Here is a 23,983-nt window from a genome sequence, read left to right on the forward strand (position 1 = left end):
TTTTTATTGTTTAATGCAGTAGTTACATTAGTTATTTACTAACTCTCAAACATTTCTGACTTAAGGAGTAGGCCTGAGCACTCAAAATTTCCAGAATACATTGCGAGCGTTTTTTTAGTTGGAAGTATTACCAGAGCTGTTTTCCTTACTGCATTCCTACTCTCCTATTATTGCAGTACTATGAAATTACAGTACTAGGAAGGAATAAAATTGCTTCTTTTGGCCCCATAGCTGAAATAAATATTTTCGAATACCATTTAAAATTTGGCTGCTTTAATGAAGTTGAAGGTAGAACTTACTGGTTTTAGAGGTCTTTTCCAACCCTAATGATTCTGTGATGCTCTAAGCTGTAGATAAGGCACACAGTGATAGGTAGAAAGGTTAATTGTAAGTCAGATCTAGGAAATCCAATTTGAGGGGACACATTGGGTGCATGGTGTCCTGCAGCGGCAGGTGCAGATAGTGCTGACCTTTGCAGGTCCCCTGATTGATCAAGACAAGACCAGGGTTTGCCTCTCTCTTGGCTGAGTCCAGTCTTCACACGTTTGTCAGTGACCAGAAGGGGTAAATGAGTCTCAGCACCTCTGTGCCTGACTTGCACTTGCAGGGACAGCTGTAACAGAGGAGAGGAAAACTGCAGAGTCTGGGAGTCAGAGGAGGATAGAAGCTTGTCACCTGGCTAAAGAGGGGCTTGCAAGTAGACTGGGGGAGAATGGCTGGCTCTCTGCCTGGCCATGTCTTTGGCAGAGAGAGATTTGTGGCTACTGCTGCTCCAGCCTGGGGTTACTAGCCCCTAGGGATTACCCTGTTGAATTGAGCCATCTCTTTGCATTAAAACCAATTCAGATGTTGGGCTGTGGTGGAAGAGATTATTTTTAATAAGTAAAAGTTTCCCACAAGATTTAGTGTTGGGCAGAAGTTCTTTTAATGATGTATAGTCAGTCTGCTTTTCACTTAAGACAGTGAGGGGAGAAATGTCATCCCTTTTACAACAGGATTCATGTTTGAAGTTTCATCTAGGATATTGCATAGATTACCATAAACTGAACTTAGCCTGTCTTGATTGCACATATGTGTAAATGCTTCTGCATGTGGGAAACAACTGTGGAAATCTTACAGCTGTGTTTTCTCTCTGAAGATACCATTCATTTCCAGAGATTTCAGTACTTACCTGTTTCTTTACCACAGGAGCGTCAACCCACGGCTAGGAGATATCCTGCAGAAACTTGCTCCTTTTCTGAAGATGTATGGAGAGTATGTAAAGAACTTTGACAGGGCAATGGACATAGTGAACACATGTATGCAGCGGTCCTCTCCCTTCAAAGATGTTGTTCAGAATATACAGGTATGTTTTTAATTCACATAATAGGACTTGGAGATTGTAATGGTTTAGGAATGATACTCCCCAGTTTAGAGACTCCAAAACCACACTACTACTCCTTTGTTTTCTCCCACTGCCCTTTTCCCCTCCTCCGGGAGTATCTGAAGAGGAGAGCTGGAGGCCCAAAAAGCAAAAATCATGGGTTGAGGTAAGAGCAATTTACTGGAAACAATGAGATAAGAAAACAAACAGTAAGAGCAACAATATTAATAATAAAAATAAAGGTGTACCAAAAAGAGAGTGCAGAGTTCAATCCAGCTGCAGCTACTCACCAAAACCACTCCCTCCAGTCAGGACCAGCATCACCCAAACTGCTCCGTGTGCCACACTTGCTCCACCATAAGGAACCTTCTCTGAAATGAAACCCTCTCCTCCAGCCTGGCAATGACCTGAGGTGTTATCCACTAACACTGAGGCCCTGGCCACACCCCTCCTGGCTACTGGAAAAAATTAACGCTCTGCTGGCTAGAACCAGGAGTGAGAGATCCTCACTTAATTCAGTGTATTTATTTGTTTCCCAGTTAATGACACACATTGTCAAGATAATAAGACATACTAAAATTACACAATTTTAGTGGCATTCCTTTCTTCTCTTTTTCTGCTACACAGATTTCACACACAGCTTTTATTCCACTCAAACTTTTTTTTTTTTTTTTAAATATGGCTTTAAACTTACAGAGGCCAGGGTTAGATTGGATATTGGAAAGTAATTCTTCCCTGTGAAGGTGGTGAGGCCCTGACACAGGCTGCCCAGAGAAACTGTGGCTGCCCCTGGATCCGTGGAAATGTTCAAGACCAGGCTGGATGGGGCTTGGAGCAACTTGGGACTGTGGATGAGGGTTGGGCTGGATGGTCTTCAAGGTCCCTTCCAACCCAAACTATTCCATGATTCTGTGGTTTAAGAAGAGTATCAGATCACAGAATCAAACTTCACCCTTGGCCCAGTAATTCTGACTCTTTTGAATTTGTCTTCCTCATTTCTAACTTTAATTTTTTTTTATTAAATACAGTTTCATTCTGAGGTGGGTGGGCTTAGGTTTGGATATGTCACTAACAGCATCTGCCGTTTGTCTGGTTTTTCTGAGGCTTCTAAAGTGGCAAGCTGCGCTCAGGATCACAGCTCCACAGGAGGATGCTTGAGATGGATTTTCATGTGTTTTCTCATAATTGCACAAAAAGCTGTGCAGGGAGAGGGGAAGAGCTCTGGTTATGCTGGTGTATCCATAAAACTGTTCTATCCTGCTTGTCCCCTGGGCCAGCTGAATGGATGCAGGCTCCCGGATGCTCATAAGCATCTCTCTGCCAGTATTTGGAAGGCAGATACCATCCTTTGGGAAGGAAGGGCTGGCAAGGAGTGGGTTAAGCTGAACAGGGAGCACAGCTGCCTGCCCTAAATGGCAGGACTGTGGCTGGGCCAGCTGTCGGGAATCAAGTAATCCCCTGCCAAGCTGGGAGAGGAGAGGAGAGGCCCTGAGTGGAGGTTTAGGGCTGTGTCAGAGACTCAAGACAGAAGTTTGGAGAAACAAGGACTGGGAGAGGTCCTTTCCTGCCACGCTACTGCTCCACAGGACCTTTTCTTACCCTTCTTTTGCCTGTACCCGTCCTGCTCCCACTAAGGGCACACACACCAGCACTGTGTTTTGCTGTCCTCAGCCAGTGGCAAGTCATGGCTTTCTGCAGGGTAATCTATTTGGGACTGTTTTCCCTACAGCACAGGCAACTCTCTTCTCTAAAAGTCACCTGTCTCTTCCCACCAAGGATCTTCCAACATAAACAATGTATGTCGCCTGTTGGTCTTCACCGGTTGCAGACCATGGGCAGCTCTGCTGTTGCTTGAGCAGAGCTCTTGCCAGGCAGTGTGGGCACTGGCGATGCAGGCAGGAGATGCGCCTCGGAAGCCTGCTGATGACAGAATTGCACTGCAGCTTATTTAGTCACACCTACACAGCACCTTTTGCTCTGTTGCTCGGTGATTATAGCTGCAGGAGGCAGAGATTGGACCCAGAATGCTTAGTTCACTTATTTGACATATCTCTGCACTATCAAAAGCCACTGATAGTTTTCAACATACCAGTTGAAGTATGTTGTGATCCTTCAGGGATGCACTGTCTGCCTAAGCTGCTAATGGAATAGTGTATATATAATATACAGCATTATGCATTCGCTGTTACTAATTATGTTAAATTAGGGAAAGCAGAAAACAAAAATCAAATGTTACTAATAAGTTGATGACTGTGACTTATCAAATTTAGTCCTTTGAATTTCTGGAAAGATAGCTAATATTTTTCTCTCAGACATTCATCCCATTATCTCCAGTCTTGCTGTGAGAATGGAGCGAGTCAGCAGTGTGGTGTGGGCTGGAATATTTATGAGGAAATTGCAGATACTTGAAATAAGTTCCTTTCTCTGAGAAATACACAGTGAGATTAACATCGTTATAGAGAGGTTGTTTACATGAGAGCAGACCACATTAGTGGGCTGATGTAAAAATAATGCTGTGTAGAAGAGCTTGTGTGTGTCTGTGGTTAACATGCTGCTGTGGAGTCAGATTACATCACTAGCAGAAACTTCCTATGTGCTTTAAAGCAAGTTACTGGTTCTTACTGAGATTCTCATCTCTTCTCTTTTAAACGAAAATATTCTTTTGCTTCACGAGATCCTATGAAAACAAGTACACTGCAATACTCAGTGCCATTGTAAGCAGAGCACATTGGTGCCTTATTGGATGATGTGTTGTGTAACCAGACTCAAATCTCCTCCCCTTCTTGGCCAAGTGAAAAAGAAGCAGAATTTGAGAGAGCTCTGCCTTTCAAAGCTGATGTGTGAGCAGTGTGCCTACTGCTCATACAGTGAGCTCTGGCAAGCAGTACATTCCTGGGGGCATTGTGATTTCATGAAGTTGGGAGAACAATGCTGCGCAGGGCCATGGATGGGAAAAGCTTTTCTGAGCCTTCTGAAAGAAGATAGTTGCATATCAGCAGAAAATGCCCGACGTGGGATGAAGATTCACATAAAAGCTGCCAGCTCTGAAATCTGCTGTCAGGCTCTCCAGCTCTGGAGAGGCTGGATCATAGGCCAGTGATTGAGGCTGAACAAGGCCAAGTGCCAGGTCCTGTCCTTGGGTCACAACCCCCAGCAGCTCCAGGCTGAGCCAGAGGGGCAGGAAAGGCCCCGGGGGTGCTGTGGCAGTGGCTGAACAGGAGCCCAGGTGGGTAAGAAGGACCAGGGCACCTTGGGCTGCTCAGCACTGGTGTGGCAGCAGGGCCAGGGCAGTGCCCATCCACTGTGCTGGACATGCTGGGGTCAGTTTTGAGCCCCTCACAACAAGAAAGAGCTGCAGGGGCTGGAGTGTGTCCAGAGAAGGGAACGGAGCTGGGAAGGGGCTCAGCCTGGAGAAAAGGAGACTTGGGAGGGACCTTCTCACTCTGCACAACTCCCTGACAGGAAGAGGCAGATGTGGGATAGGTTGGGCTCTGCTTAAAGCGAACAAGAGACATGACAAGAGGAAATGACCTCAAACTGTGCCAGGGGAAGGTTTAGATTGGATATTAGGAAATATTTCTTGATGGAGAGGGTTGTCCAGCCCTGGCTCAGGCTGCTGGAATCACTATCCCTGGAGGGATTTAAAAGACATGCAGATGTGGTGCTTGGGGACTTGATTTAGTTGGCCTTGGCAGTGTTAGGTTTATGTTTGGACTCAATCATCTCAGTCTTTTCCAACCTAATGAGTCTGTCGACCTATGATGGCCTGAGAAGCTCCTGTACACTCTTCTAGTTGTATGTGAATGGTCATTTTTCATTCTGTTATACACCAAAGGCAGAAAAAATCAAACCCTCCTGTTCTTGCTTTCTCTCCATTACAGAAACAGGAGGTGTGTGGAAACCTGACTTTGCAGCATCATATGCTTGAACCAGTGCAAAGGATTCCTCGTTATGAGCTTCTCCTGAAGGACTACTTAAAGAAACTTCCAGAAGAATCTCCAGACAGGAAAGATGCTGAAAGTACATGTAAACGCCTCTCTGTCTAAAAGCACAATGAAATCCTGGGCAGTTTTTCTTTGTGTGTTCAGATACTTACAGCCAGGACTATGGTAGAAATGGAGATTTGAATTAATCAAATTATTACCAAACAAAGGGATTTTGAATGCTTTTGGAGTTGAGAAGAAAAGGGTTGGAATACCTGCTCTAGGAATGAAAGCAGCTTTGGCAAACAAACAGTGACAATATGTTGAAGTTTGCTGTAGTAGAACATCTAAGTTTTTTGTTTACTCCATTGTGTGGCTCAGGACAAAGACAGGAAGACATCCTTGCAGTAGCCAGAGGAAGAAAGGAAGAATGGTTTTAAATTTGTATTGAATTTAAATGTGTATTTCTTGCCAAGAAAACCAGATAGACTCTGTTTATATGGTGAAACAGGAGAAGTGGACTTCTCTTGATTACAAGGAGTTTTTGCTCTCAACCAAAAGAGTGTCCATATCACCATAAGATGGCAATCCCTGTTTTAGGAAAACAAAAATATGCTTGAGAAGACTTAAGTGAAACTTGACTTTTAATAGGTGATTCCTAGAAAGTGAGGGTTCTTTGTCACTGTGTGCTTTGGCTCATCTAGATTTTTAGGAGAGAAGGATGAAACATAGATCAGTTGAACAGGCAGAACTGATTGTGTCCATAATTGCTTATGTATCATCAATTTTGAAGGAAAAACTACTCAGAGAGGTGAACCTGTCTCCCAAGGTGCTATTAAAATATATAATCTAGAGAATGCATAACTGTTGGTACCTTTATTGCAGAGTCACTGGAGCTGATATCAACAGCAGCAAACCATTCCAATGCAGCCATCCGGAAGATGGTGAGTAGCAATTCCAGAACAGAATTGTGATCTGACTGAAACATTTGGCTCAGCTGAGGGCCTCCCGTTGCAACAGGTTCAGCACGGTAACTGGAGAGGAAATCTGCCTGTCACTCAGGCTTTAAACATGTGTTGGATGTCTGAGTTCTTTTTATTGCAAATGCAGTTTTCTGTGGCTTGTTTGGCTTAAATTCCACCTCCCTCATTCTTAAGGACCCAATGAGTTGAAAAAGGAAGTCTTCATAAAACCCGTTATTTGCCTGTCCTTGAGAAGTGTTGGAAGTATTCCAATTAGACCCATTCACAAGGTGTCCTTGCAGATTTTCACACTGTTTTTTTAGTCCTACAGTTCTTCAACAGAATGAAGGTTGCTTTGATTTGATTTTGGCCCATCTTAAGTGCACAGAATGTGCATTTTGCATGCATCAGTAGCTTCAGAAAGCTGTGCTTCAAAAGCTGGGCAGTCAGATGTGGAAATTTTGGACATTAGCACAGGTTTTACATATAGAAGAGCTAGTGCATTACTGTTAAAGTAAATGGGCTTTACAGCTGCAGATGTTATCCCTTTGGTGCACCCAGGTGTCTCAGGGTATTTTGTATCAAACAGACCTGAAATGCTGTGTATCTGGCTTAGGTCCAAGGTTTATGTTCACTTCCCTATCAGACCATTACTTCCTCTCTCAGCTGGTGGGGACACCATGAGACTATGTTTCCTGTGGCTGCTATGGGGAAGTAGCCAGCTGATGTCTGTGTATTTCCAGTATGTCTGAAAGCATAGTTAGGAAACCATCTGTTTCTATTTGAGTCTGGCATGTTCTCTTGATAAGGATATATTTTGGTGGAAATTTTTCTGGTTTTGGGCCTCTTAACTCCTGGGAGCTTTGTACAGTATCTCTGCAGATATAAGGAATATGAAACAACTCGTTGGCTCATTGGTTTCTGTGTCAGTTGCTTTTTCTGTTAGTACACAAGAACACATTGGAAAAGGCTGTTATAATAATTTTGCTGCTTGAGGTCCAAGCCAGACTGAAAGGAAAGTGAATGCTGTAGCAATATCCCCAAAAGTTAGTGGAGGGTTGAATTAATTGTTGGCTGCTTACTCTTGTTGTAGTGCAGTAGAAGAAATAAATCATGCTTCCATTATTTGGTAGTGTACAGGTCTCCAACTTGGCCAGTGATTTTATTGGACATTGCTTCTAAAGTTCCAAAGATTAATATTTGGACTTGATGATCTTAGAGATTTATTTCAACCTTTATGATTCTATAATACATATTTAGCATTGAATAGTAATAGTATAAAAGTATCAAATAAATTTATCTCAAAGTTAATTTATCTCATTAAATGGTACAATCCAAGTATAACTAATCCAGTATGACAAATCCAGAGTGGGGAATAGCACTGAACAATATGCAATGCGTTTCAATATAAATGCAAAGATATAAGACTGTTTTCTTTCAACTTACATACATTTACCACAGAATGTAAAGAGTGGCAAATAGACCACATGGAATAATTTTTTTTTTTTAATTTAAATTGCTGGATGTTTGTACTGGCAGGAAAAGATGCACAAGCTTTTGGAAGTCTATGAGCGCCTGGGTGGTGAAGAGGATATTGTTAACCCAGCCAACGAGCTCATTAAAGAAGGACAAATTCAGAAACTTTCAGCAAAGAATGGCACAGCACAGGATAGGTATTTATTCCTGGTGAGTGTTTCAGCTGCTCTATTATTTTCAGGGCTGTGCTCAGGTTGGACGGGCCTTAGAGCACACTGGTCTAGTGGAAGGGGTCCCTACTCATGGCAGGCAGTGGAAGGAGATAGGCTTTAAGGTCCCTTCCAACCCAAGCCATCCTTTGAATCTATGATTCTGTGGTATGTTTACATCTTCCCAAGCTTAAAGACAAAAAGCATTCACCAGCTGAGCCCAGCTACTCCTTCTGAGCAGCAGTTTTCTCTTGTAGTTTTTTCCTCAAAGATTTCCTTCTTTCTTTCATGCTGTGCCTTTACTGGCCCAAAGGGGTCTTTTCCACCTCCCTCCTCATAGGCTGAGTTTTTGCAGAGTGCCACAGGAGGTGGTTTCCAGCCAAACCACCTTGCTGCAGGAGATGGCCAGCTCTCACTGGCACTGGGGGAAGAGCTCTCGTGCTTTCAAGGCAGTCCAATTCAGAGGGAGGGGCAGAAGGGAGAAGTGACTGGCTGAGGTGTTTCTATGTGCCCACTTCTCTCAGTAATGATCCATCAGTCTCACTTTCACCTTAAATCTCTTCTTGAGAGCTGTCTCTTAGAGTAAAACACACCAGAGCCCTAAACCTTCACAGTGCAGGCTGTGTCTAGCATGTAACTGCCTAAGTTAAACTCTTGCCTCATTGCAGTTTAACAGCATGGTGCTGTATTGTGTGCCAAAACTGAGGCTGATCGGCCAGAAGTTCAGTGTCCGAGAGAAGATGGACATTGCAGGACTGCAGGTTTGCATCTCTTCTTTCCTCTTTTTTTAATGTTCTTGATAGCTTTGGATCCCTGCTGAATCTAAATACATAACATCATATAGTAGAATTCTAAAACCCAGCTTTGGATCGCTTTGGATCAATGCAGTTTTTCCATGACAAGAAAGACCTTAGGGTTCTGGAGTGTGTCCAGAGAAGCACAACAGAGCTCGGGAAGGGTCTGGAGCACAAATCTGATGAGGGAGCTGGGGGGATTCTGGAGATAAGGAGCAAGACCTTCTCGCTTTCTACAACTGCCTGAAAGATGGGCGTAGCCAGGTGAGGGTTGGCCTCTTCTAACGTGTGACAGGATGAGAGGAAGCAGCCTCAAGTTGCACTGGGGGAGGCTTAGGTTGGATATTAGGGAATATTTCTTCACTGAAATGGTTTTCCAGCCCTGGCACAGGTTGCCCAGGGAAGAAGTGGAGTCACCATCTCTGGAAGTGTTCAAAAAACATGTGGATGTGGCACTTGAGAACATGGTTTTGTGGTGAATGTGATGGTGCTGTTTTGATGGTTGGACTTGAGGATCTTAAAGTTCTTTTCCAACGTTAGTGATTCTATGATTTTATCTCTTTTTGGGTTTTTTTGGTTGGTTGGTGTTATGAACCAGTTTAACACAGAAGACCAAAGGAAACTAAGCCTCTGTGAATAAAATGGATTGAACCCAGAAAGGTTCGAAATGTACCCTGAAACTTGATTAAAACCAAATGAAGTTCGATGTTGGTGCCAAAAAATAAGTGATATATTTTATTTAATAGTAAAAGAGGCAAAGAGAAAGAAAGAGAAAATAAGGACAGAAATAGAAAAAGAGGTGTGCATGGGTGGGGAGAAAGGGAGAAGGTGACACCAGTTGGGTGGAAACATATCACCCTTCCCAGGGTCCCAACAACATCTCATTGCTCCCCTCCATCTGCTCTTCTTGGTGGTGAGGGTCCCCCTGCCAGCTGTCGCTGGAAAGTGTGGAATCCAGTGGATTGAGAAAGTGGTTTGGGCCAGGTGGGAGCACCCACATGCCTCCCCTGAGTAGGGCACATTTTACACTGTCCTTTGCAACACTATGGATCTGTTGCATCACCTCTAGTGCAGGGTCTGGGGACCCCTTTGTAGGGGGGTGTTTGATGGACCATGACTCTGCTGTCCTTCATGTGGATGCGGTTTCTGCCAGGGTGAAGGAGCCCAGAGCTGAGCTCCTCTGCACAGCAGGGGATGGGTGTTCACTGCTCAAATCAGAGGCTTTTTCATCACACACCCAAAACCTCTCCTCCCCCCACCCTTTGGTGTGTGGGTCTGTTCCAGCCTGGCAGCTGATAGCCCTGGGGCTGTGACTTCCACCCTGAAGGTGCTAAGCTTGATCTCTCTCTGAATGTGTTCTTCTCCCCTAAGTCACTTTATCTTATCTTCATCAAAGAGCAGTGTAGGGCTCCATTCAGGGTTTTTGTGGTTTTCTCTGCATCTGTTGTACAGTTTTGCTGTAACAAGCAAAAGTCTTTCATGAAGATGTTTAAGACATAAATTATAACATTTCAGTCTCTGACAGCTGGGCTTTTGAAATTTTTATAAGAATCATTCAAAAAGAGAGTATAGTAATGGTGACTGTGACATGTTTGAATTGAGAGCCTTACCTTGTTCCCTGGCTGGCACACCTCCCCCTACTGCCATAGGTGATACAGACACACAAGTTTTGCTACAAGACAGGTAACTATGGAAACAGTCCCTTATTTTTTCTACTTCTATACTTTATTCCAATTGATCTTTTTGACCAAGCATTTCTAAGAATGCCTGTATTTGTAAGTCATTAAAAATGTTGGAAAGACAAGTTCAATGAGTGAAAAAGCTGATGTGCTTTTTACAGGTCCAAGAAATTGCCAAGCAAAATGTGGCTCATACATTTTCCATAACAGGAAAAAAGAGATCATTGGAACTGCAAGCCAGGTATGATACTTGTTCTGTCTTTGAAGGTTTGTGAAATTGATCTACAGGCTGTGCTAGTGTGACAGAGCTTTAAATTATGAGGTGAGCAGCAGAGGTGGGTAACAGATATGTAAGAGAATCTTGGTCCTAAGTCAAAATGTGTTGATTGCCTTTACTGAATGCAGTGTTTATATTAGTGCTTGTAGGGTCCGCTGTGTCAACAATTCAAGTATTTTTGGCATTTGGTAATAATTGCTGTGAATAATTATCAATAGTGTTTTTTAAATAGTGGGTAGCAAAGCTAAAAATCTAATGGATATAAAGCTGTGAAGCTGTGAATTGAATTTACTGAAAATGTTTTAAGTAGAACAATGATGTTTTCTCTATTTTGCTTTTATTTTAACAGGACAGAAGAGGAGAAGAGGGAATGGATTCATGTTAGTACAAAGCACCAATGATAAGGAGGGCAATCACCATGCAGGCAGCAATTGAAATCATCATTTTGGGGTTCTGAATTAATGTGGCTGTGCAGGGAAGCTGGGTGGGCCAGTGTGGTGGAGTTGCTCATGGAGAAGTGTGGAGCTCAGTCAGGGTCCTGGTGCTGACCAGCTGGCCCCAGAAAGTATCTGGGGGCTCCAGCCGGGCTCCCCTTCCCTGCATTCCTCAAGCCCACTATGAGAAGAGACTGAGGCACCAGACCTTGTATATTCTTCCAGTTTGACTTGTAGAAATACTGTCTGATGGCAGTCTTAGTTTTTAACTGAAACAATAATGGGTTTAACACCACCACTTAAGGCTTTTAAGTTTCCCTTTCATTTATACAAGTGTAAGGGTTTTTCATCAAATGGTAATCCTACCGATCTTCCTATGAGAGAAGTTTTTTTTTGTGATGCTTCTTATCTTTGCTGACATCTTTGTCTCAGGTCATTCAAGCCACAATAGAAAAGCACAAACAGAACAGCCAGACCTTCAGAGCTTTCAATAGCTCTTTTTCACAAGAGGAGGAGCATCCTCCTGATTCCTCAGTAAGTACCAGTGCTTCATTCTCCTTTGCCAGAACAGTTTTACCAGCAGTTGAGACTTGCACAGCTAACTTTAAAATAGTGGAGTCTTGTTCTGGATTTTTATATGACATTACAGGGCAGTAATCTCCATTTCTCTGGCTTTCAAATGTGTATCAGTCACAGTTAGTCAGCCGTGCAGATACAGAATAAATTACCCAGGACAATTCAATTGCCTGAGACCCATCAGGCATGTTTTCCAGGCTGGTGGCTTTTTTTAGCAGAACAGGTATAATTCCTCAATGTTGTAAGTGCTTAGTGGTCTGGAATGTTATTTGTGTCCCTAAGAGATATTATTCATTACTTTTCCCCATCTCATCAGAGATGCATTTTGGGATTATTTCTTTGATGTTATTTTATTATTATTTAAAATATTTTAAAGACTTGGAAGGAAAATTATGCATTTTAAAAGGATCTTGAAATACTGTTCTTCTAGATAGTAAATATATTTCAGAAAAATACTCTTCAACTGAATATGTAATATAGTCTTAAAAGTTTGTTGTTTCTCTACAGCCATAAGGTATCACTCTGTGTTTGCTAGGAATTTTGTTTTAGAAGTATTGACATCAGGACTGTATCTCTCCATTCAACTTGAAAATGATGGTGATAACCTTAGCACAGGCATTTGCTACAAACTACAGAGGAATGGGGCTTGAGAGAGCAAAATGTTTAGGAATATCATATGGTGCTGCCTATGACTTTTATGACTTCAGACGTGGTGGATCTTGGAGTAGAGGGAGAGAAATCCATCTGCAGAGATTGAACTTTGGGAGCTTTTTATCTTCCCCATTCCCTGCCAACTAAATTGTTTGTTTGGGGTTCTTTTGTTTTGGTACCTAACCATTTTTGACATCTCTCCTTGGAGATTCAGGACTGATTTGGTGACTCAGATAAAAAATCTGGATTTTTTATCTGCCAGAGTTTCCAGGGGCCTCAGGAGAGATGTTGGATATGCCTTTCCTCCCCACATAGTCAGATTGACAGTGAAGATCTCAACACTCCGTAGAGTCTAGAATAGTGCTACTGATAGCTGCCAGCAATGAGCCATTTTCAGAATCTGGCGTAGTTTACTTATCCTGAACTATTCATCAGCTAAAAATACTTGGGGAAAAAAAATAGAAAATAGTCAATTCATGCCTATATTTTTCAGTTAACTTATGGCTGCATTCACAGCCAGGCTGCATTCAGAGCCCAAATAATAAGTAAACTAATAAACACATTTCTTTCTATGGAATTAAAACACAGCATCTGGTCAAGTTCATTATTATTATCTTACTTTGTAAATTCAATTTGATTTTGCTTCTGTGTTCATGGTGTAGCCTCCTACTTATATTCTACTCTTCATAAAAGCCAAGCAGAGCAGGAGTCTGGTTTATCCCTGGCTGTGATATTAATGCAGTCTGTACTGTAATTTCTTTAATGCCAGAATACTAACCTGCATTTTTAGGAGATTATCTTCCCTAGATAATCAGCTTTGAAACTGATGTCACAGCTAAATGTGACAGAAATTGCTGTCAGTTAAAAAAGGTAAAGTATTTCTGTAAGGAAAACTGGACAAATACTGAGAACATTCTAACTGCAATACACTGCACTAGGTAGCATCCACCAGACAGATCATCTATGGAACACTGGGCAGCAACTTTAGAGGGAAAAGTGACCCTTGTTTTTCTCTCAAGAAATGGATATGCACTCATGGATTCCTGTCTGGATCTGTAACAGCCACTAGAAATTAGCCTGTGCAAAAAGAGTCACATTGTTTTTTTCCCATCATTGGCCATACATTTTCTCTGTTAGGGTGCTTAGGACTGGTTGCAGTTCATGACCAGTGCATGCAACTCTGAACGTGCTTGTGTGGTAGCAGTAGTAATTTAAGAAGGGTTTTTGGAAAGCTTTAGGGTTCCTTTGTGGTTTAGTTTCCTCCCTTTTCACCTGCAGCATTTTCAGGCTGTGTGAAAGGTGTTTTTAAAACCATCTAAAAATGTTCCCAAGGAAAAGGACCTCTTTCACCACTGCTTCATCTCAGAAGAGTTGGAGGCACCTGGTGTGGTGATGGACCCAATCTGTGCAGTCTTGGAAGGCTGGCAAGGAAAGGTGCTGCAGAGAGCTGAGCTCTGTGGAAGTGACATCTCTAGGATCTGAGACTGAGAATGCTTCTGTTAGTTAAATCATGAATGTTAGATGCTGCTGTTTCTTTCCCCATAGATCTGAGTGGTTCTGACAAACATGTCAATAACTGTATTGTTACCAGCTCTGAGACAGTGTGAGTGGTAATGGTAATGTAACAGGGGGAAGCCCTTTTGAAATATTTTCCAGGTAAGAGTAGAGGGTATTTAGCCCATTATTCCAAATAGACAAACAAACAAGGGGATCTGAATAGGCAACTGAAGTAATTGACTCTTTTCCCTAAATTTGCTGGGGGTTTTCTCAAGCTCTTCTTCAAATCTTGTTTTTCCTCCACATTTTTCTTTTTCCAAGTCCCATCAGAACCCAGAGATGTCATTTTACTAGGCAGAGTAAAACCCTGGGTTGATTAGGATTCCACTGAAAAGAGCCCCCTTTGCAGAGGACTGAGGAACAGATGATGTGAATACCTCAGGGTTGCTGGGTTTTTGCAGAGGCAGAAATAGCTGGTTAGAGCTAAGTAGTGATGCTTCCCTTAATTCAATTGTATTCCCTTAGGAAGTGCTCTAGGGTGGGACAGCCCTGGTCCCAGGGGATGCATTTGCTCCTTTCCTTGTTCTAAAGAGTTGATTGATTGTATTAGAATATAAATAGACTCAATGAGGCATCAGAATGAATAGCTCTTCAATTTGGCCACTCAAATAGAGATTAAACCTTCTTGCTTTAAAATGAAATGAAGCCAGAGTGCCAAAATGCACTGGCCATTTGGATAATCTTCAAATAAGAGATGTTGTCTGATCGGCAAAGGAAGAATGACCTATGGGAATAACAGGAGAATTTATCATAAAGAATTTAACAGTTTGAAAACCTTGTGTAATCTCGCAAACTCCCTGTAAATTCATTTGCAGATAAGGTGGTTTTCCATTCTTTTTAGAATGTAGCCTGTGATTTTGGTACTCAGTGTACAAAGCTTATTTGCACTTTATATCTATTGAATACTATTGAATGTATATATATGGCTTACATATAGATATATGAATATTATATATTAACTCTATAGGAATATATATATATAGATATACAAACATCTATGTGTATTTAGTACATTTACATCTCCATAACTGTATAAATGGAGATGTCACTTCACATTTATTTAGGGATTGAAATGGATTACGAAGAAGAGAAACTTAATGGAGTGGTGTTTTAATAGAGTAAATTTTGTTCCTCTCAGAATCAAGTACCTTCACAGAGCTTTTGCTGGTGTGGCTGGCAGGCTCCAATAGAGAAGTGTCCTTCAAACTTTGGCACTGGCTTTCTGCAGCATGTAAGGGACAGGCACAGGTTGCACCCAAAGGAAGGTTGGCAGTTCAGTGCCATCTGTAAAATCATCCACTTCACAGCCCACCCCATATTTGAGGATGGCTGAGCACATGTGCACCTGGGGGTAGTGGAAGGTGTCCCTGCTCATGGCAGGGGGCTGGAACAAGATGAGCTGTAAGATCCCTTTCAACTCAGACCATTCTATAATTCTGTGATCTGATTCTATAAATTAAAGTGTGCTCACAAGCAAAGAATTGACGGGCTGAAAGCAAACTCTTTTTCTTTTCTCTTCCCCCCACCACCCCCACCTTCTTCCCTTCCCTTCCCTTCCCTTCCCTTCCCTTCCCTTCCCTTCCCTTCCCTTCCCTTCCCTTCCCTTCCCTTCCCTTCCCTTCCCTTCCCTTCCCTTCCCTTCCCTTCCCTTCCCTTCCCTTCCCTTCCCTTCCCTTCCCTTCCCTTCCCTTCCCTTCCCTTCCCTTCCCTTCCCTTCCCTTCCCTTCCCTTCCCTTATTTGAGGAAGAATGTCCATGTTGAAGCTGTTCTGTGTCATTCTCTTTCTCCTCAGATAGCCAGCACCAGCTCAGTTGAATCAATGCCAGGAGCAGATGGTGGTGGTGCATTAGGAGGGGTGAGTAATTTGAAGCTAATACTTTAGTCAGAGCTGTGTTGGGAGGTGGGTTATGTTTATAGCAGGAAAAAATAATCATACTTCAATATAGGTTTTATAGAGTTTATATCCTGCTGTCTGTGGCCTCAGCTGTGCTGTCATTAGTTTCCTGGCTAAGTTATGCCCACAGCTAGTTGCCATTTGCAGCATCAGGGAATTTGAATCCTGCTCAGATGTGTCACAAAAACCAGGAAATAAACTCTTCTACCAATTTGCTGGGTTAGAAAGTTGACATTACTAACAGTGCTGGATGTGAGGGGGTTTCTCCTCAAAGCATGAATAGACTTCTTAGAGCAATATAACTCCTTTGGTAATAGATACATGCTGCACACACATCAGAGTTGATTCCTTCAGTTTGTAGCACTGGGTTTGGAGAGGGGCAGATTTGTGTGGGCTTTTTTGTTTGTTTTGTTGTTGTTTGGCGATTTTTGGTGGGGTTTTTTTTTGTTTGTTCGGCTTTGTGTGCATGTATTTAAATTGTGATAGGGAGCTACACTGATTGAAGGGAGAAGGGCAAAAAGATACCAGGAAATCTATCTGATTAATGCTGTTGCATTGTATAACTCAGGATTTCATTCCAGAACGACATTTTGAATAACACTTCTTCCACAGTATGCTTTCCATGTTTCTGCGAATGCAGAGGAAGAGATGATAGTACTTTTGTGTGTCTCTGGCCTGTAAAACATTGGCTGCCACGAAAGCAAAATATACTTTCAAGATACTATTCATTTTGCTCAGTAAAATGGCTATAACTGCTGCTGAATCAAATCAAGTGTTCGAGTCCTTAATAAGGTCTATTTTTTATTGTTCTTATCTCTCTCTTCTAGAATAAAAGATTTTCAGGAAATGCCTAGGCTTAGTTGAATTTACTAAAAATTAGCCTCAACAAGAACAACCAACCACCAAAAATACCCTTACCTGTAGAGACATGTTGTAGGATGTTATGTATTAGCATGATGATTTTAGGAACTAAGGAGCCATTTAGCAGCACCTCCAGACCTCTGGCCAAGCTTGGAACCTTCTGGTAGAGTGCACAGTGTCAATGCAAAGCTGTTAAACAAGCCAGCAACCTGACTATAAAAAAACCAAGTTATAAGAGTTTGTGATTAGTGTGCTCCTTGCTGGTTATTTTTTTTGTCTTAATATTTTCACTTAACAATTTTTACTTTATTTACAGTCAGTTTTGTGATTAGTGTTTTGTGCCTTGTGTTGCAGATGCTGTATTTAGTGAACTACTTAGAAAAAAATATATTTTAAAGTATTAAAAAAAACCCCAAGCCTACATAAAAATTTTGGGTGGTCTTAAGTATATAGATTTTATTTGTAATTAAATAAAAAACTTGTATCTTTTTAGTTGATTATAAATTGTTGTGTCAGTGATTTACATATGATAGCATATCTTGATATGTTAAGTAATTTTCCTTAAATCATGTATTTAAAGAAAAATTTAATTCCTGACATAGAAAAAAAAATGGAGTTGATAAAAAAGACAAAAATACCCCAAATTTTTTAGTGTTGATTCTGGGCTCTAATTTTGCTAAAAATGAATAATATCAAGAGAATAATGAATAAAAACGTTAGTTGCAGCTTCAGAAAATATGAATTTTTGGTGCTGGCATCCCTTTAGTGCAGCTCAGTGAGAGCACAAGCAATACATTTTGTGGTCACTCGGTGGTAGTGGTGGCCAGCACACTGGGAGCTCCTTCCTGTGCCTCCCCAGCCTGCCTGAGAGGCTTCTGGCATTTTCTTCAGCATTCTCGTTCACGCCTGCATAACCAGACAATGAAGTGCTGCTGCAGGAAGGATCATCTGCTTGTCTATTGTGTCACGGTACCTCTTTGCTGAATTCTCTTGCTGCTCTGCACTGCTAGTGCAGGTTATGCTCAGACTTCTGTATGCAGGAGGAAATGTGAGCCTGTGTTTAAAATGTCTTACACATAATCTTGCCAATATAATGTTGGCATGCAGAGAAACAAACTAAAAGATACAAAGTACAAAATCTGTTATATAATTTAAAATTATTTTTCACTTATAGTTAGCATTTCCAGAAACACTTGCTGATTGCAAGCCCATTGTGGGTTGCTCCAGGTAGTTAATTTATAAATGGAAAATACACCTGTAAGAGAATAATGAGAAGGAAAATAATTGAAACTGCTTTGTAGCTCATGTGTCTGCTCATGTTAGAGTCTCATCAGACTGTATTTATGGGTCACATGAACAACATTGGGGCTGAATTTCTACCTGCTAGCCCAGACAGAATGAAATCCCTGGCACAGAGCAGCTGGGGCTGCCCCTGGGTCCCTGGCAGTGCCCAAGGCCAGGCTGGACAGGGCTGGGAGCACCTGGGACAGAGGGAGGTGTCCCTGCCCAAGGCATGGTGGGACTGGATGGACTTCAAGGTCCAGACCATTCTGGGACTGCGTGATTCTCCGACTGTATAGCAAGTAATAAATAATGGTAACAGCAGCCTCCTAAGCCCCCTGCTTTCCTTGTTGCTCCTACCAGCTTTTTGGTGATTCTCCCCTGCATTTCAGAAGCAAATGGAGGCTGCATAGTTCACTAAGTTCAAGATGTCTGCTCACCTAAGAAGGCCTGCCACAGGCCTTCATCTTGCAGTCACATGAGTTGTACCTCTTGCTGGGATATATGCTATTTTTCCACCAAAATTTTAAAATTCAAGGAAACTGTCAAGATTTAGAGAGTTAAATGCAGTAGAGTAAAAGCAAATTAGCAGTCAAAACAGCCTAGTCTGAAAGAAGTAGATCCTGGCTCTGAACAAATTTTATGTGAGTGTTTTTTCCTGTCAGACTTAGCAGCTTCAAAACAGAGTTGGGTATATTGAGAAAGGTGAGAAATATGGCAATTATTCAAGCTCATTATTATCAAGATGCTGAAGCAAGGGTAGCTCTGTGTTAGCACCTCCTTTAAAAGGATCAGCAGTAAATAAAGTAGCTTGTGTAATAAGTGACACAGTTGCAAAGTGACTGTTGAATTTATCTCGGGTGAACAATGTGAGTTACAATGCGTATCCTTGTTTGCTACAAAAGCCCCTTTGTTCAGACCATATGTGATGAGTCTGTGCTAAAGTCACCTGAGCCATCACTGGGTGGCATGAGGGCATTGCCAGTGCAGGAAGGTCCCATCTTTTTCACAGGAATGGAAAGGGATTTTTTAAAAATTCTTTTTCAGTGTCAGTAGTTAAATAACATTTTGTTGAAAAAGTCTTTCTTTTATAGTAGCTCTCTGGAATTTGCCAAGTAATAAAGACTTTTTCATTTTTTATTTTTTTTTTCTGCAGCTACAATGCAATGTTTCAAACTCTTCTGTTCTCACTGTATTCTGACAATGTTGAGAAATACTGTGAAGTGTTGCTGGCATTCTTCAAACACTTAAAGACATCTTTATACGACATGTTGTATTTTTGTGATCTGCATGTTGGCATGTTAATCGTGGAATCATGGAATGGTTTGGGATGAAAGGGACCCTAAAGATCATCTCGTTCCAACCTCCACCATGAGCAGGGATGCTTTCCACTGGACCAGGTTGCTCAGAGCTGAATCCAACCTGGCCTTAAACACGTCCAGGCATGGGAAGTCCAGTTTATGCTGGATCCAGTAATGCTATTCAATTTATCAGGAAATTGTGTAATAAGGTTTGCTGAGTGACTTTAGGTATTGGCTTGGATTTAGAGGCTAACCTTGCCTGGCCACCTCGACAGCAGGTCCCAGAGAGTGCAGGTCCCTGGCAGAGGTGTCCCTGCCTTCCTGAGGAGCCTTATGCTTCATCTTGTGCTGGGAGGGAGACTAAGGAAACTTCTAAATTAAGCATTTGAAGTTGGGTGGTGCAAAGTCCACTCCTAATACCATTTCCTTCTTCAGTCAAGCCATTTTCCCCCAAATCTTCACACCTCCTTCCCAGCAAGAGAGGGAGGTTTACAGCGCACCCACAAAGTCAACATGCACCTTGAAAAAGGGAGGGATGAGTGCTGGAAGAGAAGTTTTCTTGAGATGCCCACCTTGACCATTCCTCCACCTCTGTGCTGACAGACAGGGAGAGGAGATTGCTCTATGGTGGTGAGGAGATGAGCGGGCAGAAGGGGCTGAGACTACATTGTGTCTTCCCGAGACGCCTGATGGTTGAGCCAACCCCCCAGCTGAGGCAAGCAGCAGAGTCATGCAAATTCTTTCCCAAAATGGTGTGAACCCCAAAGAGGATCTACGAACAATGTTGCCATTATTTTTTAATCACATACTTGTACTTTTAATTTCAGAGTGATTCCTCTAGGAAATCTTCCAAATCCAAGCGAGAGAAAGAGAAACAGTCTTGTAAGAGCTGCAGCGAGAGCTTCAACTCCATCACAAAGAGGCGGCACCATTGTAAGCAGTGTGGGGCTGTAAGTATCCTGGCACGCTCAGCTCTTGGGTTTCTTCTGCAGAGACCATAGAAGACAATTTTTTGTTTTATCAGTACAGGGACTAAAAGACATCCTGGTTCATGGCAAGTCATTGACAGAGCGGGTTTTTCCACTTGCCTTACTCTCTGGATATCACGGGGGAAAGCAGCAAAACTGGTGCAAGAGTCCTAGTTTGTGCCAGTTTAAAGGCAAATTCGATGCCTCAGTGGACAGAAAGAAAGGTGGTGCTTTTTGTGGGGATGGGCATATATCTGGGAAGGGAGTTGTAGTTTGTTTGCAGAAACAATGGCCTTTAGACAGCCTCACTTCACCCAGACAGCAGCTCTGCTAAAATGAACAGCTGAACATGCAATATTAAAGATGGTATTAAGCTACTAGAGAGCAGCCAAAAGAGGGCAATGAAGATGGCAAAGTGGAGCCATGTGAGGAGCAGCTGAGGGCACTTCTTCTCTTTAGCCTGGAAAAGAGGAGGCTGAGGGGAGACTCACTGGGGTCAACAACTTTCTCTGAGGGGAAGAGGAGGGGCAGACTCTGATCTCTTTCTGTGATCTCTTTCTAGAACCCAAGGGGAAGGCCTGAAGTTGTGTCAGGGGAGGTTTAGGGTGGATGTTAGAAAGAGGTTCTTCCCCCAGAGAGTGGTCGGGCACTGAAACGGGCTCTCCAGGGAAGCAGTCAGAGCACCAAATCTGCCAGAGCTCCAGGAGATTTTGGAAAACGCTCTCAGGCACACAGGGTGTGATGCTTGGGGATGCCCTCTGTGGGGCCTGGAGCTGGACTTGGTGATCCCTGTAGGTCCCTTCCCATTCAGCACACTCTGTGATTCTGCGTTTCTTTCCCTAAAGACATGTTGTGCAAAAGTGTTTTCCTCCTGCTTGAAAAACCAAAGAAAATCCATCCCAGAGGCTGGGTTACTAAAGGCCCTTAGCCACCTCCCCTAGAGCCATTTATCAGTGCCTGAATTCCCTTTGTTTTTTTCTGTAAATCAACTATGGCCAAGATGAGATGGATTTCTGCAAAATTATTTGAAACCTCATTCAGTGTTCCTAATGTAACTAAGAGTAATGTTATTTAAATAACGTTAGTGATTTGAAGTAGAGATAAATTTTCAGCTGCAGAAAGATCTAAATGTATAGTTAAGGTGTTAAAGGAAACCTCAGTCTTAGCAACTGAAATTAAATTGTGGAGGAGGCATTTCTACCCTAGAGTTGGGATTTTCAGTCTTCTGGGTTTGCTTTTATTAAATAATGAAATACATTTCTGGGGGTTTAAAATATCCCATTGCAAAGTCAGTGCCACTAAAGAAATGAAATAATGGCTTTCCCCCAGGAACAAAGAGATAACAAGAAATACAAAATGAATAATTTATCATTAAACCACCATTTTTTGTGCAATGCCTTGTGGTGTGGCAATAGCATTCGAATTAAAGAAGTTAATTTTTCTGAAGGAAAGACTATCATGTTGCTAAAAATGCTGCCTTGCTTTTGTTTGGGTAACATTGCCTGAATTAAGGCAGTCTTCTTCATATAGTAAATATATAGTAAACAGTGAACCATATAACAACATATATGTGTGCTGTGGGTTTTTGGTTATTATTGTACAGAAAGTCAGAATGGATGTCCATCAGGCTGACACCCTGGGGACAGTTTGTCTCCCTGGAGCAGGTGTATTAGAGACAAATTTTTAGCATGAAAACAGGTTCTGGAGCTGAAGATCCAGCACTGTTTCCAAGCACTGGTTCCTTGGGCCCAATGTGCTATTGCATGCTGTTGGCAGCTGGGATAGACAAATCACTTTTAATGGATAATATATTGGACTATGTTCTTAAAATAGTTGGTACTTTCTGGATTACTCAGTTCTCCAGGATGTCCTTGATTGATGAGGAGTGTCAGCCACTTTCATTCTGAAAAAGAGTCTTTCTTAGACCATTAAAAAGCACTAATTGCTTTGTCAACTTAAGCTCTTTTTGACTTATAAAAGCTTGTAAGAAAAGGCAAGAAAAGCAAACTTGCATGATGTTAGTCATACAGTATCTCCCCAAAGACATAAGTTTTCCTTAATTTGGTATTTTGGTATATGGCATGGGATCACAAGCACATTAATTATTAATGGAGATAGACATAGTGAATATTCTATTGGTCTCTCTATCTTACATTTACATTAGCTTTCATTGAACTTTGCTTTACTAACCATTCTAACCATTTGACTTACTAACCATTCTGTAAGTCAATTTCTTTGATAAAGGATTGTGCTTTAAACATGACGCCATTGAACCCCATCTGTCTGTTGCAGGTGATCTGTGCAAAATGCTCTGAGTTCAAGCCACTTGCGGATAACAGCCGCCACAACCGCGTGTGTAAAGAGTGTTTCCTGCAGCTCCCAGCAAGCCCCTGCAGCCCTGGCGTGGAAGCAGCTGGGGAGCAGAAGAAAAGACTAGCTGCAGAGGTACAGTCTTTGGCTAAGAAACCTTGTGAGACTCTCTCTCTTTTTTTAGTGTATTTAGTAAAAGCTAATCAAATTAGTTTTCTTTTCTGCCCCACCATGGTATTTAATCCTCTGACCTATAAATCTTATTGAACACGCTTGCAGCCTGGATGCTGTTTGTAGATGGTAAGCATTTATCATAGGATGTTGATCACACATGGATGCATACAGGTTTGGCAGCTAAGCTTCAGCTTCCAAACTTACAAAAAAAAGGAAAACCCTCTGACTTCTTTTTATTATGGTGTATTTCCAATCTTGAGCAGTGCATGGTAACTTTTCAAAAAATAAGATCTGTTTTTTCACTTTTAATTCCATGTAGCAACTCTGTTGCTTGGGGGCTTTGACAGTTTTGTACCTAAACACGTCCAAGATCTCAGCAATAGGGTGGGGTAAAGCCACAAGTCCCCCGTGGCATGAGCTGCCAGGTCTGCAGAGTGCAGTAAAAGTTCTGGATCTGGAAGCTGACCCCATCAAAACCTTCAGATATGGTATCAGATATTGCCCTCTGAGGCAGGAGGGTGGAATGAGATGGTCTTTACAGTCCCCTCTGACCCCAGCCATTCTGTGGTTCTGTGATATATGCTCCAGCTGTGACTACCGATTGTGAGCTCTTTATGGGTGCCAATACAGTCTGTGATATCTCATGACAAACTTTGCAACACTATTTCAGTGCAAACCTGCACCTACACAGGAAGAGAGAGCCCTGTTGATCTGAAAAGCTGAGAGGCAAACCAATGAAATGGGACCCATGGCTTTACTTCAGAAAGCAGATTACAACAAAATGCTGTAAAAACCCAAGGACAAGTATCATTTTTTCCCTCCTCTACTCAGGCTGCTAGTTTTTTTGTTAAATCTTCAAAGGATGAGGTAAAATGCAAGAAAGCCAGGGTATAGAAAGAAAAGATCAGTCAGGCTTTTTCTTTCCCTTCTATTTACATTAAACTTTCTTAACAAGCTCAGTAGAATCTGAAGAGATTGCCACTTAACAAATGTTATTAGCAGCTGCCAGAAATCTTTGGAAGGCTTCTGTGCAAATCCTAATGCAAACAGGAATTTTGATTTTCTTTGCTTCTTCCATTTTTTTTTTTTTTGCACTCTGACTTGGCTCCACCATGCACAAGAGGTTCTGTTAATAAACCCTTTGCATTAATTTGAAGTCATCTCCCAGCCTACTTTGCTAAGCAAGAAATGAGGTGCATCATCTTAATTACCATTTTCAATTTACTGGGTGGAAGTTGAATTTAGCTTCATGTCTGCTGGGAATGGTGGTTCTGCCTCTGTTGCACAGAATTA

At 42.0% G+C, this 23,983-nt stretch overlaps 1 protein-coding gene across 1 annotated transcript in view; it reads left to right on the top strand.

Annotated features, from left to right (window-relative positions):
- FGD3 (FYVE, RhoGEF and PH domain containing 3) overlaps nt 1-23,983 on the top strand; it is a 94,530-nt gene that overhangs the window by 63,067 nt on the left and 7,480 nt on the right. Inside the window, 11 exon segments of the mRNA XM_058812733.1 lie at nt 1,189-1,345; nt 5,245-5,383; nt 6,172-6,230; nt 7,788-7,934; nt 8,602-8,694; nt 10,568-10,647; nt 11,033-11,063; nt 11,550-11,651; nt 15,694-15,756; nt 20,066-20,188; nt 22,499-22,651. Of these exon segments, the coding sequence (XP_058668716.1) occupies nt 1,189-1,345; nt 5,245-5,383; nt 6,172-6,230; nt 7,788-7,934; nt 8,602-8,694; nt 10,568-10,647; nt 11,033-11,063; nt 11,550-11,651; nt 15,694-15,756; nt 20,066-20,188; nt 22,499-22,651 (1,147 nt within the window).

Source organism: Ammospiza caudacuta, chromosome 12 (assembly GCF_027887145.1).
Source record: "Ammospiza caudacuta isolate bAmmCau1 chromosome 12, bAmmCau1.pri, whole genome shotgun sequence".
NCBI classification, from domain to species: Eukaryota; Metazoa; Chordata; class Aves; order Passeriformes; family Passerellidae; genus Ammospiza; species Ammospiza caudacuta.